General features: G+C 40.6%; 1 protein-coding gene across 1 annotated transcript in view; it reads right to left on the bottom strand.

Annotated features, from left to right (window-relative positions):
- Positions 1 to 488: 488 nt before the first annotated feature.
- The window catches only part of Rybp (RING1 and YY1 binding protein), a 50936-nt gene continuing 35492 nt past the window's right edge, over positions 489 to 15932 (bottom strand). The window contains exons 3-5 of the mRNA XM_032906016.1: positions 4864 to 5040; positions 4658 to 4756; positions 489 to 4350 (exon numbers count right to left, since the gene is read on the bottom strand). Coding sequence (XP_032761907.1) covers positions 4098 to 4350; positions 4658 to 4756; positions 4864 to 5040 — 529 coding nt within the window. The 3' untranslated portion in view covers positions 489 to 4097. The remainder of the gene's footprint in view (positions 4351 to 4657; positions 4757 to 4863; positions 5041 to 15932) is intronic.

Here is a 15932-nt window from a genome sequence, read left to right as displayed (position 1 = left end):
TTCAGTGCCAGCTCAAAGCACAGAACCAGACAGAGTCCCTCAGGATGAATTCTCAAGGCAGGCAGGCCACAAGCAGCAGCAGGTTAAAAGCCAGCCTCGCAGCTGGGGCTTGTGGGCTAGACATGCTGTTTCACTCCTCTGGGCACAGCAGGCTTAGTGAGCTGTCCAGACCGAGGGCTGTCTGAGGGCTTTCAAACACTTGAAGACTTCTCCAGTTCCTTCTTCAGATCATCACAGCCTATCTTAAGGGAGCACAGACACAATTGCTTTCTTCCAAATTCTGATTCTTTAGCTCAATTCTTTCTTGTACCATGTGACCTGCACGCTAAGACACTCAAAATAACTTTAGCTGTGGTAACTGGAATACTGAAGCAAATATGAGCTTTCTTTTCTGTTGGAAGCATCCCACAAGTGTGGGGGGGAGGGAGGAAGGAACTAGGCTTTTCTAAGAGCAAAAACCTATGGAACAAGAATAATCATCTCCGATGTAAATTTTACTATTTTATTTGTGAAAAAACTACAAGCAGAATTCATAAATAGACATTTCTATTTAAAGCAGGAAAATGATAAAGTGGCTTCTAATAACATAGTCGTGCACATGCCAATAACAGGAATATATTAACATCTTTTATTTGCTAGACAAAGAGCAGTGTCCAATATAAATTTCCCCCAAAACATTTAAGACCTGTGAATTTCTGACCAGTTCACAAAACCACCGACACTTTAGCATGAAGAGAAAACAAACCTAACAGACTGTCAGCTCTAAGACGGACGGAGCAGAAACTTCCAAAGTGTTATACAAGCCATCTGTCTGGGCAAATGGAAAATAGAGCTTGTGTAAGACATTAACAAGGGAAGGTCGTGTTCTGACATATTTACCAAGCATTCCCTATCTGTCTCCAACAAACAAAGCTAAGGAAATAATGTAACCATCTTTACACAGTAAATTAAGGTTACAAGTCATACACAAGAACAGAACTGCTTGCGCGTTAGAAACTGTTCAGCTCCATTGTCACACTCTAAATGTTGGCTCTTAAACCATTTTCGGTAACATACAAGCAAAGGTTATTATATATTCAGCAATTAATAAATTCTCAATAATTTAAGATACGGCAGCTTAAAAATGTAGACTGAGAATGGTCGTAATAAGGCAGGCGAGACATCTTAGTGGAGCTAAACTCACAGAAGCGTCTGCCAATGTTTTGAAGTATCCAGATCCAAACGGAAAGGTTTTGATTAAAATATTCTTGTGGGTGTCAAGATGTCTTCCCCCCTCCCAACTGCATGACTTGGGCAGAGCATGTCAGCTTGGCTCTGTGTGTGCACACGAGTGTGAAAGATTATGTACTAAACAAACGGGAAACTTGCAAGCCTTAACACTGTGCTTTTTGTTTTCATCTGCTTTCTGTGCCACTGAATACCAAGTATTTCTGGTCCTCTTAATGTCTCTTTGTAAGCTACACTAGTGTTTTTACCTACTGAGTACTATAGTAGGGCAAACTGTAAATGCAGGAAGCTAATAGGAATTCCATTTCCAGAATGCATGCCTGAGGATGTCGTCGTGTAGCACCTATCAGCTCTCTATCCCGATGCAGCCCTTGACAGCTGAGACAGGGCAGCCAGGAACATCTGATTGCTTAGACTCCACCACTGCAGTTTCTACCTCAAGGCAAGTTTACTCCACTCGTTCTGAAGTGGTCCTTCCTTCCCATCACCTCTCCTTATTCTTTAATTTATCATGGAGGCAAAACTGAAAAACCAAGACACCGGCGATGAATGAATTAGTAGCCTATGAGGAGCTGGTAAATCAGCCTTTTCCACTAATCTAGGGGATCCAATCACTTTACATGAAACTCATTTTGAAAAAGTACACAGTGTTTCTGAACAAAGTGCATACCAACACTTATTGGTTCAAAGAGCAGTGCAATCCACATGAATTTGGTGGCATTTAATTTTTTTAAAAAGTTAATTAAAAAACTTAGCAATTCCTTACACCTCTGGAAAATAAATATGGCTGACTAATTAACCCTCCCTGAGACCCTTAATAAAAGGAATATTAAAACTTTAGAAGGAATGTCTTTGCAATACCCCACTAATATTAAAATGTGGATTTAAAATTCATAGTCAAATCACTATGTATTATATATTCTGATGCTTACAGAAAGCACCTGATTTCCTTTGGTTCATTAATAAATACTTTAAAAAGGTATTTAAAAAGTTAAGTACAGCTTGCATCCCAGACGCAAGCACTGTTTTAAAAAGAGGGGAGCATTGTCCATGCGTTGAGAACAGGAGCCCATTGACAAATAGCACTGCCTTTGCGGACAGACTCCGGCGCATCAAATGACTGGTTTTAATGTAAATGTGAATGGAACCATTCCTGTTGGCTACTCAATTCAAGCTGTTAATATGTTCTTAACTTGTTGCCTCCACAGATAGAAATTCTTTTATTAAGAAAACCCGGTTCTTTTAACACCAAGATGTGGTGTTTTCCTTACACGATCTCCTATGAGTCCTTGAGTGTGATAAACTAAAGGAAGGTTAACACCACGTTCTCATGCTTAAGATGACTTAAGCACTACAAACTCAGTGGCTATGAAGGTAAAGTCAGATAGAAGAGATACCCTGAATCTAAGAGCAAAGCAGAGTCACCCAGACTTGGGATGAGATGGGGTGATAAAACTGTTGTCAGTGGTCTTTGATTATCTCCCAACCCCAAAATGGTAAAAATGGAAAAAAAACGTCCAGGGTTCAGTTAACAAAGAGCACCTACCATTCATTAACTTTCCTGGGAAGTGAGCTCTCCCTGTAGCTCACCAGTGCAACCCTGCAATCCTTTTCCCACACAAGGAACTGAGAAAGAAATGACTCCAGAGACTGGAAGATCTCTGTGTCAGGTCTGGATGTGTGGTGGACTACCTTGTTTATTAACTGAACCATAGTAGGGTCTAAGAAGACTGACGACCACATTGGTAGGTGAGGATTTGGAGGTTGGAGGTAGGGGGAGAAGCAAACAGGTCATGATCACAAAATCCACCACTGCAACATCACAGAGTAGACCCGGGACTGCTTCCCCAGGCGGTGTGGGTTAAAAATGCAGTACTGCAACCATAGAACTAAGACAGCTGCTAGGTACACCTCAGGCATGAACAGAGGTCTGGGAAAAGGCCGGAATTCGAGATACAGAACACCATATTTTCATGAGTGCTTAATAAAAACAGCAATGTTAACATGTAACCATAATTTACACGAATACTTGGCATTCTGGAGCTAGTCTTGTTACTTCTGAATGGTCAAAGCCCTCCAACTGAACCACTTGTCATTTGTCAATTAGCCCATTGCAAATGCAGGCTATCTGGAGCAGTCTTTAAATTTGAGATCACATTGTTTAAAAAATATATTTTTTATATTATCCAGTACTCTTAAAAGACAGATGAGAGAGTCAAGTTCCCACGCAGGTTGGAACATACTTCATGTAAGACTGATTTTAATTATATTTCAGCACTTTCATAGAAGGGACTGTCCCAGATCTGTGTCAACTGTTCAATGTTGTATTCACTTCACAGTGTATCAAGCACCAGCGTTGCCATGGATTGGTTTCAAATAACCCTTTATATATAATTTTATATTTATATATATAGTTATATCAAAACTGATAGTACAGAGTATAGCTGGAAGAAAGAACTAAATTTAAGCGGATATGCTGACAGGATGGAGTCTGTGAACACAATAAATAAAAGTTCCCTCCCCCCTCCCAACCCCCATCAACAAAACAGAAAACAAAACCAGTTGTAATGTACATGGAAAATTGTGCACAGCAGATTTTTTTATATATAAAAAGTAGATTCAGGAGCACATCCAATTATAAATGATTGTTAGGAAAATCATATAAAACAATGGAATACATAAAAGTGTCAAGAGTAACTGTCAGGGTACGAAGTTCCTTGGTAGCCAGATGCCCACGCAAGCAGAACCTCTCCTGGTAGCATCACTACAAGGTCGTCCACAGAAGACTCTCCAGGGTGCAAGCAGCATGGGCAGGTGGACGGTTTGAATCTCATACCCTGATTCATAGTTTCACAATTCCGTGTGCAATTTCAGAAAGATTCATCATTTACTGCTGACATGTCGCCCTTTGGCGTGGAGGAGCGGGAGGAGCCTTTGTCTGTACTCTCTGAGCCCGAGCTGCTCTGGTTCTGCTGTTCTGACCCTGCACTGGAGGTCACTGTGGAGGAGGATGTAGAGGAGGAGCGAGTCTTTTCCTTAAAGTCTGTGATAATGACGGTGACGTTGCCCACAGTTACTGCCAACTGCTGTGCAGTGCTCCTGTCCACATTCTTCAGCCGGGGCCTGCAATGTGTCAAGGGAAGCATTTAAGAAGTGACAACATCAACATAAGCCTTCCTAGTCCTGTGCCCACAGACTTAAAGCTGCCCATTAACTGTGCTGACCATGTTTAGCAGTAAGAGAAATGATCATCAGCTGGCAGAACTTTTGACCGTGGGTCAAAATCATTTCAAGATGATCTTAATAGGTCAGCAGCTTTACCTCTAGCTCCGCCTTCCACTTTCCTTAATCTAAAATTTCTAAGTTATCTAAGTATGCAGTAACCCTCCCTGGTCTTCTAACTTAGTATTTCCCTCCAGTTTCATTGTACCTTGAGGTGTGGTTCGTTTCGCTGGTCTTTGTTGTGGCATTAGCAGACTGTATGCTGTTAGCTTCACTAGGAGGATCTTTCAGAATATCAGACTTTGGTCTAAGGGGCAAAGCAAAGACCCAAAAAAATAAAAATAAATCCATCATTTAAAATGTCTGATTCAAGTGCAAAAAATAATGCATTGTTTGTAGTACCCAGAAACTTACTTTGTTTTCTTGTTGGTGTTTTTCTTGGTGACACTGGGGCTAATGTCCTTGTCTTTCTCTGGCTTTTCTTTGTCGGGCTTTTCAACCTTCTCCTTCTTCTCCTTCTTAGGGGGAGGTGGAGTGGCATACTGCTGTGCCACCTGCTGTGCCACCAGCTGAGAATTGATGCGAGGTTTCCTACAACATTCAACACAAGATAGAGCATTAACCACTGTGTGAGTACTTTAATGATTGTATTATGGCAACTGTCCAATATTCCACAGTCTCAATGTTCTATCTTCAAAGGGAGGTATCATATGCACTTATGGTACACAAGCACACACTCCTATGCAACCATCTAATATAACAAGTTTATAGGAGTGCTAAAAATGCTTATTTTGAGCTGTCACAATTATACTGACAGCTTTCAAATACGCCCGCTGCAGAGGGCTAATCTCGTTTTATTAAATGGACACTGGTAATCCCTTGAAAAGAGAATGAAATTAGAAGTGTGACATTCACTCCTCAATCTAATTATTCCAACTGGCCTGCTCCCTCCCCTGCAGCTGTGATTGGCATGGACAACGATGAAGTCACTGAAAAGGAAAAAGAAAAAAAGAGAAAACCTCAGACAAGTGATACATTGACTGTGCTGTAACAGTTATGTCTACACCAATCCCCAGCTGACACGGGCTCTCTCACAGCTATTGTGCATAGCTTCTAAGTGGTGCCAAACACTTTCACAATGCAGCACCATTCACAGATCCAAACTTGGAGAAAAGAATGCTAGCCAATGTGTCTACACATTGCAGCTTTTCTTCTGCAGCCATATAACAGATAAGTTATGTAGTCCCAAATATTATTACAAGGCATGGGAATACTGAGGGAGAGGGGAGGATGTGTGGAGAGAATAGGTTGTGTTCAGGTAGAAGTGGTTGGGATGAAACGTTACTATTTCTGACCACTGTTAAGAAGAAACTGCAAGTTTGGATGCCTGTAATATTCAAGGAGAATTCAAGTTCCAAACACCAAATGGCATTCAAATTGATGCACAATATGGCCAAACTGATCAAAGAAAGGTTCCAAGCAGAGGAAGGACCTGGAACAGCACAGTCAGGACATTCTGAGTATTAAGCAAAGGCACCCAAGGGGGCCTCAAGCTAGAACTTCAGTCAAGATTTGTGGTGTCATTTGTCCAGGCTACGCTTTACACGACAATGCCAAGTAAAAAGCAAATAAATAACTACTGCATGTGAAGGCAAAGGGGGTGGGGTGGATATGTACCTATGCTCTCCACTTGGACTTTTAAGCCAGGCACTCCCACAGATCAAGGCTGCAGGAAAGATGAAGAATCTGCAGGCTGTCTGTCAGTAATGGCAGTGGTGATAAGAGCCCAGGTGAGGATAGGGTTGCATGCAGAAGTTGAAGAATCAGAACAGTTGTTAGTATCATGGAGATCAGAAATGGTAACTGTTTTGGTACAAGCCATGTGCACTAATGTAGTCTTACAGATGAAGGAGATGAATAGAGAAAGAAAAGGGGAGCTCCTGAACCTTCACCCTGGGAAGGCCAGGCAGTGGCATATAACAGCACAATCTCCAGCTACCTACTGTATGTAACTCCCTGGCTTCTCCAGGACACATGACTCTAAACAAGGTCAGCTTGCTGAACTACTCACAAGCTTTGGTTAACACGTAAGAGGCCTAAATACTTGAGCCAATGTTGGGCAATGAATGAACAGATCAGCAAATATGCTCAGGCGACAAGCTTGATTACGGACAGGACAAAATCCATATATACAGAGAATAAATGATGGTCCATCCATCCTAGCATAGGCACAACAGTGTGTGGGCAGGTAGTGTGGTGTGCTGTATTATACAAGTCAAAAGGAATTAAGACTAGTTAGCATCACACTGGAGTATTAACTATGAAAATTGACCCAGCTTCTAAAAGCACTATTTGAAAATTAGAACTGCTGTGTTCTAAATATGTGTATGGCTCTATAATCTAATTGACAGTTACCATATAAGCAACCCACCACATTCTATCCTACTCCAGTGACAATTTACTACTTTCAACTAATACTTGCTACAAACTAGCCACTCCACCTCCACACCATGCGCCCCCACCTCCAGCATTTCTGGTGTTAAGAGAGCAATTTCCTGACCTAGGTAAAGTGAAAGCCTAGAATGTTCTCTAATATTAAGGTATCTCTATGGGAAGCACTAATTCTTTTCCCCCTGATCCCAAAGACATATATATGCCCAGTCTGAATACACCAAAGCACTTATTTGCAGCTAATTTTTCCTGTAGACTTTTCTTTATATAAAGCAAATATTTTTCTTTGCAAAAGTGCCTGGTTATACTGAACTAAATAACTGATCTTTGAATTGGTTTATGTAAAAGAATTTAAATTCTAAGTTGTGAACAGTGAAGACATTTCAGGGTGATTCTTGCATTTGTCTGAAGCAATGTGATAAGCTAGTTGTCCACCCCTGCAGCAGCACCCACCACACCAGAATGGCCCTGGCTCTTAGCCAGTACAACTTTCCTGTTGATTTAATTCTGATCCTTGACCCACTGTACCTTAAATACCAAGGAATCTATATGACTCATGACCTCATATTAAAACCAGCTACCTTCACACAAGGGTAATTAAAAACCTTCACCATATTTTGATTGTAGCCATGCCTTGTAGGGCATCACTAATTTCTTTGCTTTTCCCCTTTTCTGTAGAGTTCCCTTTGCAATTAAATAGCAGCTGTTTCTCCCAAAAATCCTTTTCATTCAATCCTTCAAATTCTTTGGCTTCCTGAATGGGCCACTGGGCAGCCTCAAGAAGTTGTATTTCCATTCTAGGCTATTCTTTCCCACCAGTACATGCCAGACTCAAGAAAGCCACTGGTCTCTGTTAAATCTGTCTCCCACTACTAAATTAACTCTTTTCTTGACAGGCAATGGTGGTGCAGCCCTTTATTCCCAGCACTTGGAAGGCTGAGGCAGGCAGATCTCTGAGTGAGATCAGCCTGGTTTACAGAGAGAGTTCTATAACAGCTAAGGTACACAGAGAAACTATGTCACAGAAAGTCAAGAAACACAACCAAACTATAAAGCCCTTTTCTACCAGATATTTCTCCTGCTGTCTGACAGGTAATATGGGACATCTTTTACACTTAAAAGAGCACAACTGGGTGTCCTAGCACTAAGGAAGCAGAGGCAGAAGGATCTCAGTGAATGGAGGCCAGCAAGTTCCAAGGACAGCCAGGGCTATATAAAGTCAACCATGTACAAAAACCCAGAGTACAGACTGGAGTTGAGACAGCTTTTGGGCTCCTCAGGATCTCTTACAAAGCCTCAATAAATTACTTCAGAGCAGAGTAGTTAAGTTATCTAAGTTAATCTGGCTACAGTCATAATAAAATAAGATCAAGCAAGGGGGAGAAAGGTTTGTTTAGCTCTAGCCTCAACACATATACATATGCAGCAAAATAAAAATAACTGCTCCTGAAAATGCATGCAGCCAAAGCCCCACCATCTGAGCTACAGAGTGTGCTCAATACTAGGAATCAACAGGAAACTACGCACCTGCAGCAAAAAAACTAGTTCCCAACAGCAGCACCAAAGAGCCTCTCATCAACTTTCACTTGAGGATCTGGGATTTTCAGACATTCAGTGGCTTCAAGGGAGGCCAGGCCATTGAACTTCATCTATACCACACACACCAATATTACATACATATCAGGTACAGATGGTCAGCCACAACAGGCTCCCACACAAACTTTCTTGGCTAATTAATAAAAAGTAGATGAATGGTCAATTCAAAGTTGTTGTTCTGAACAATATAGAAACGTGTTCTAGGCTCTAAAACACTGTTTGAATACCACAAAGTAGAACTAACTTTTCTACAACCAAAGAATTAAAATTTTAGAAAAGCTACAAGTAGTTCAAACTCTGGGAAACAAACAAAACACCAGCCAATTGATTCACTGATCCAAGGATTCCTGAGGACCAAGACCTTCTCAGGAGGGTCTAGAAGGACTAGAAGCCCTGTTAACTCTTTTCACTTTCTATCATGTCCTTTCTAGTTTACAATGGAGCATTGCCAAAGGCTGCATGGCTTGTAGCATCATTACTGACAGCCTATGTGTTATTCTGGTACTATAAACATTTTTTTTCAACTTTAAATTCTGATCCGAAGCTGAGAGACAGTGGTGCACACCTTTAATTTCAGCACTCAGGAGGCAGAAGCAGGTGGATCTTTAAGTTCAGGGACAGCCTGGTCTACAGAATGAACACCAACGAAGTCAGGGTTATACAGGGAAACCCTGTCTCAACAAACAAAACCACACAAAAAAGTAAATTTTGATATGAAAGTTTTCTATTGATATAACCAAGATAAGCAAAAGCTTCTGGGATGGGGGAACTCTAATTTTGAAGAGTGCAGGACTGCTCTGGCCGAGTATTTTATATGTAAGCATGGTGTGCCACAGGCGCGTCCCACTGCCAAAAAGGCAGCCCGAAGAACCATTCAGATGGACTTCAAAAAGGAAACATGCAAAGTAATAATTATCAGTCTAAAAACAAAGACTCCAAACTTACTAAACACTAGCACAGCTTTCCAACAGTGATTGAAATATTTCTGTCATGTATAAGAATATTTCACTTGTCTCTTCCCTGTAGTACCTGCAGTGCCAGGAAAAATTGTGGTTATGCCAATGATTTTTTAGCAAATGTCCCATAAAGTATACTCTCTAGGTTCCCATAGTATGTCTTCAAAAGTCCTTGGCAAAATACATTTTTTAAAAAAATTGTGTTTTTGTGGTTTGTACTATGGCATGAATAGTACATGTATGGTAGTTGTCAGGACAACTTGAGGGCACTAGTTCTCTCCTCCCACCATGTGGGTCTTGGGAATTGCCTTCAAGTTGTTAGGGTTGGTGGCAAAGTGTCCTTACCCACTGAGCCACCCCACTAGCCACCTAGACCTTTCTCTGAAGATTAATAGGTTTCTTTGGCGTTTCATTCTGGTAGGAGTGGTGTCAAGGTTATGCCACTGGTTATGTTAGCCTAAGTACCCTAAAAACAGCCCAAACTGCAACTCCAGGACAGGACGACAGTCTTCCACCTGTCCAACCTAACAGAGGGAAGGAAGGCCTGCAGCAGCATCAAAGTCCTGTTTCAGTGTACTCCGTGGTTCTGGGTTAAGTTACATCATCTGGCCTGACTTATGTGTCCTTGGTGATGAAAACACTGACATGGAGTAAGTGGTCACTGAAGTTTTTTTTAGCTTAGCATTCAATAAACACATCTAAGTGAAGTGCCCGTTCTTTACGTGTAGGCATGCTTGCAGCTTTACATGTTTAGCAAACAAAACAATTTAGCCTGGTTTTACAGTCAGCTATATAACATGTTACAAATATTATACAGTAGTTGGATGTGACCTGAATCTTTTTTCTTCCAAAAGGCATGCAAAACTATATTATAAACCACAAGGACAACTCCTCTCTGGGCAAATACAGTTTCAGATGCAAATAAATTTGATAAATCAAGTCTCCCTCCAAGAAACAAGACATTAAAGCAATCCAATCTGCTGTGCAAATTACTTCATAGCTGTCAAAGACCCTATTTAAAAATCTATGTAACCATTTTGAAATTATAGTTCATTTCGCTAAAATAAATACTTATAAAACACAAAGGATCTGTAATTCTTTAAACAAAGCTATTAGGCAATTTAAGGTCTAGTACTCATCCAACTATCTTTTGCAGGTGATGGTTAAATTAAATTAAGTGCTAAATTAGATTAAGGTATCTATCTTTTCAAATGTTTCCCTCAAACCTAACCCTTAAAATTACCCCAAAACTTAAGTACAAGCAAACAAAAGCTGTAAAAGGTAATTTATGATTTAATGTTCATGCTGTAATGGCTTTTAAATCTCTGGTGATTAACACACCCTGCTACACTTGGATGCTTACAGAAGGGAATCTTAAGTCCTGGACTTGACACTCTCACAACTTTGCTAAACTCTTCGAACTGCCCATCCACACAAGCCCAAACTACACTGGACTTTGTATTTTCTTCCACCATCTGTTTGCTTGCCTCAGCTTCTGAGATACCTTCTTCAAAGCTTTATACCCAAACTCAAAGACATGTGTTTCCTTATCTCTCTGGACATGTAATCGGAGGTAGGTTTTAGGAAGCTTCAATCCACCCTGGTTATCTGCTGCTTAATTGTAATTGTTTTACTTTTTCTCTATTAAATTATGAATAGCTACTGTAAGACATTACCTACCTTTTCAATTTTGCACTATACCCCCAAATCTGCTTTGAAATAATTGTTTCCTGACAGGAGCTCAGTACTCAATACAAAAATATGTGTTTCTTCTAAAGTGGGGCAGTAGATGCTACATGAGCATGGAGCTTACCTCTGCGTTACAATGCATACTTAACGGTTTTGTCTCAGGACAGACCCCTTTAGAGACCTGTGCATCTACAACATATCTTCTATATTGCTATCACCTCAAATATACCAACTACTCAAGCACAGTTCTATCTACTTTTGCTTGCTCACAGGACCAGACAGACTTGGGCAATCTGCATCATACTTTTTAAGTATCTATAACCAAGGGACAAAGAAGCTGAAGCCCTTCAGAACTGCTGATTCTTCTGTTTCTCTGGCAAAATAAAACAGATCTACTGATTTAAAAAAAAAAAAAAAAAGGGCTGGAGAGATGGCTCAGTGGTTAGGAGCGCTGACTGCTCTTCCACAGGTCCTGAGTTCAATTCCCAGCAACCACATGGTGGCTCACAACCATCTGTAATGGGATCTGATGCCCTCTTCTGGTGTGTCTGAAGACAGCTACAGTGTACAGTGTAAAATAAATCTTAAAAAAAAAAAAAAAAAAAAAAAAACCAAAGCATGGTACAACGAGTAAGTCTGCTTAGAGAAACCACACCATCACAAATAACCCTGGCTTCAAAGTGGGATTCCTACATGACCAGCAAGATCTCCAACTGCACCATGTTGGCTAAACCCTTTCTAGATCTATTTCAACTCAATATTTACTTCAAATCCAGTGCCTTCTTCAAAGCAAGCCCTCTTTCACTCTTGAACTAATGTCTAGCAGGCTTTGGAGTCTCCATACTTTACAAATTCACCGAGTATCCACATATGGACTCCCCTAAATTTGCTGCCCAGACCCATTTAACTTGGTATTTGTGAGCTTTCTGCCTTGTCTGCCTGACCTGGCTACTCTTCCACTTTATCCACTGGAATTTTCCCCATTACTTATTATTCTATTATTTCTATTAGTATGAATCTGTTCATTTTATCACACGAGATATATTTTGTTTTTAAAATCTCATGTTATCATTACAAGTTTCTTCCTTGTAACTTTTCTAAGCTTTTGCCTTGTCTCCTGAGTGTGTTCCAAAGTCTAACGTTAATAAATAACAAATGGCGCTTTTAAGCAGTACACTATCTAGAGAAATGAGACCATACTAGTTAAATTTGGGGGTACAAAGTGATAAATGAGCCTTCCACCCAGTAGCATGAGCATGGACAGAGACAGAAAAGAGACTGTTGTTTGTGTAACAAAGAGCCTGAATATCACGTCACAGGCACTGGTCAAATGCCTATAATACACAAGAATACTGTGTTTACAAGGCCATACTTAATTATCGATAATACACAAGAATACTGTGTTTACAAGGCCATACTTAATTATCGAACATTATGTGGCCAAAAGTAGAAATGTCAAAGGATAGATTTTAGTTGTATGAACTGCTCTCTGAATATAAAATGCTTTCTAGAATCCTGTGTATAGAAAGGAGTACGGGGGGAGGGGGGAGCTCTCAGAAACTAAAGCTATTCCCTTAGGAATAAGGGCTCAGAGGCCATGTGTCTAGAAAAGCAAGCAGCCTGCTGGGGGAAGAAACAGAGAACCCAGGGCCCTCTTGAGTCCCTCTACACCTCAGGGCTAAAGGATAGCAATAACTCCAAAACTATTCATTCTTAAACAGCCATCATTCACTCAAAAGCAGTAAAAGGACAGTGGGTATTGCAGCTTGCTTGACTTGGTCAACCATTCTCATAGTTTTAAGAGAAAGGCATCTTTCTATGTTGCCCAGGGTGGCCATGAACTCTTATTTTCCTCCTGCTAGTACTTGGGAGTACAGATCATGCCAACTAGCCCTTAACACCTCAAAGGTACAGTCTAAGAAGTTGTGTCACATATACATGGCAGATTACCACCTCTCATCTGTTATTTTATCTCTCCCACCACCTACCCTGGAGCTGAGGATCGAACCACCCAGGGTTCCTTAGCAAGGATAGCTTAGCAAGGGTACCTAAGCAAACACTCTACCACTGAGCTAAACCCCCAACCCCACATATCTTCTGAACCTCTCTCCCAGACAATTCTCTCCCCAGTTTCAGGAAGCCACAGATCTGGTGTACAGATCAGATCCACCTGTCTTCCAGTTTGATGTACATGAATGACCCACAGCATATACTTTTCAAATGCATTATTTACTTGCACTGAGCTTGGTCTCTGAGGTTCATCAACATTGTGTGCCTGTTGTTTGCCCAATCTCCTTTGATAGACATTTTGCCTTTTCCCTGTATCAGCTAAAACGAAGAAAGCTGAAATGAGCACCAAGTACAAATCTTTGTGGACATATGTTTTCATTTCTCCTAGCTAGATGTAGATGTTAAGTCTACATCCAGTTTTTGAGAAGCTGCCAATTTTTTTTCAACATGATTATGCCATTTCACACACTCTCCAGCACAGCCTGAACACTGTTCTCCACACTGGGTACTACCCATCTTTTTCATGAGCCATATTCATATGAGTGTACAGTAGGGTTTGTTTTCCAAGTAGGGTTTGTTTTAGTTTTGGAGACATGGTCTCATGTAGCCCAGCTCAGCCCTGAACTCCTAATCTTGTCTTCATAGGCAGCTTCAAACTGGCTTTAACATGTAATCCTCTGATAGCTACTGTGTTTCTGAGCACTATAGCTCTACTGGAACAGCATGGAACTTGTAAAGATCTAGATGACTAACGTTTAAAGCTGAGTGAAGAGCAACTACAATGCTACTTCTACTTTTGTTTCAATTACATCATGTACAATAGATGGAGACACAATCATGTGGAGACTGACCATGTGCAAGGTCACCTATTGCTTTCTTTCCTCCACCTCATTTTCTGACACAGTCAGGCTCTCTTACTGATTTGAGTTGGCCAGCACACCCCATGGATCTTCCTGTTTCTGCTTCCTAGGACTGAGATTACAGGCATGCATGCTGAGTCGGGCTTTTTGTAAGTTAAAGTAAACCAGAAGCCTACTGAATTGCAGGCCTAGAGAATTTAAGTGAAATACAGATATTCAGAAAACAGAGTAAAAGTTCCTTTTAAAAAGCAGGAAAAAAGGACACTTTGCTAGTTGTGGTGAGCACACTTTTAATCCCAGCACTTGGGGGGCCAGAGGCAAGCAGGATCTCTATTACGTTTGAGGCCAAGAAAGCCAGGGAAAAGACAACTAACTTGAAAGTTAAGCAGCCGTCTGCAATGAAGATGTTTGTATTTTATACAGAGATTTGCAAAACTGGTGAAATAAATGGAGACAACTACTGGCAAGACAAGATGACAAAAGATAGACGGCATTTCGAATGACTGACAACTTCCATAGAGGTTCAGGAACTTAACAATGGGTTCAAGACCTAACAATAAGATGCAAAAAAGGGACAGCATCTCCACAGTTCTACCTCATGCCCAACTGGCATGCTAGGATTACAGAAGGCAACCCATCAGCTTTAGCTCTAAGTGTTCAGATGGGAACAATAACAGTTACTAGGAAAAACAACGTGTGTGTAAGCCCTAGCCTATCAGTTTAGTTTACACATGAATTATAAGAAACTACAGTCCCTCCGTCTCAGTTTCTCTGTTAAAAGAAAACGTACTTGTCCTACATTACTCAGGACTACAATACAGCTGAGAATACAGGGCTGAAACAAGTAAGCAGAAGTACCCCATGTTTTACATGTTTATTCATAAAGCACTATTATGCTTTAAAACTTTTCCTTCAAGTCCCAGACAAATGCCTAAGAGGGTTGACATCATAGAAAATATTTCAATTATGCAAAAGAGAAGCTTAATTGCCACAACATTTACTGCACACCTGTCATTCTACCACTGAGGAAGAGCTCAAACAAGACTGCCACAGCAGGCATGAGGCATTAAGGTCTGGTCTATATGGCAAGATCCAGATTAGCTAGCTAGCGAAGAATACAAACCAAGACCTACTCTCCCAACAAAACAAAACATATGAAATGTTACATGGAAAATAATTTCTCCCTTTTTGACTATTTCAGGATGATCAGTAGTAAGGTTATTGCATAGCTGTCCTGCCCAGTGGGGGCCAGCACTGTCTGCACAAGACAGTAAGACACTGCCCCCTAAAGCGTGTCTGTCACCTGTTATGCCAGCAGCTGTCATGATTGTTGCTATTAATTTTAAGTTGTATGCACTGGTATTCGGCCTTCTTTCTTGAAGACAGTGTATTAAACTATCTTTAAAACAATACTAGGATTTAAATACAATTCTTTCAGAAGCAGATCACAGTTGTGAATTCCATTGTTAGCCATCTCCTCAGATCCTTTCCCCTCCCTTCCCTTGCCTGATGGTGATCAAGCCCTACACCCTTTTAAAAGTTACTTTGTTAGCTCTTTCAGTAATTAAAAATTTTAATTAACTATCATTAATAAACAAGTCACAATCATCTTACTTCAATGTGTATCCATGCTCCAAAAAAATTAAAGATGACATATGTCTGCCTAGCCTTGTTTCTCTATTATATGAAGTCTTATCTTGTGGAAATCATAACATAAAACCCTTACCTTCAAATAGCTAGGAAATATATTTTGACTGGCAGGAATGAGTGGGGGTATTAAGACTAATCATTAAAATCTTAACTTATAAGCAAGCATTGTTCACCCAACAAATTGAAGTCCCTAGCTTTTTAGGCACTAAGGGGTTTCATTCAGAAGGATCATGAAAACAGAGTAGGCAAGTTAAAAGAAGAGATCAGTGAG

This window comes from Rattus rattus, chromosome 6 (genome assembly GCF_011064425.1).
Source record: "Rattus rattus isolate New Zealand chromosome 6, Rrattus_CSIRO_v1, whole genome shotgun sequence".
Classification (NCBI taxonomy): Eukaryota; Metazoa; Chordata; class Mammalia; order Rodentia; family Muridae; genus Rattus; species Rattus rattus.
This window is presented reverse-complemented; position numbering and strand designations above follow the sequence as displayed.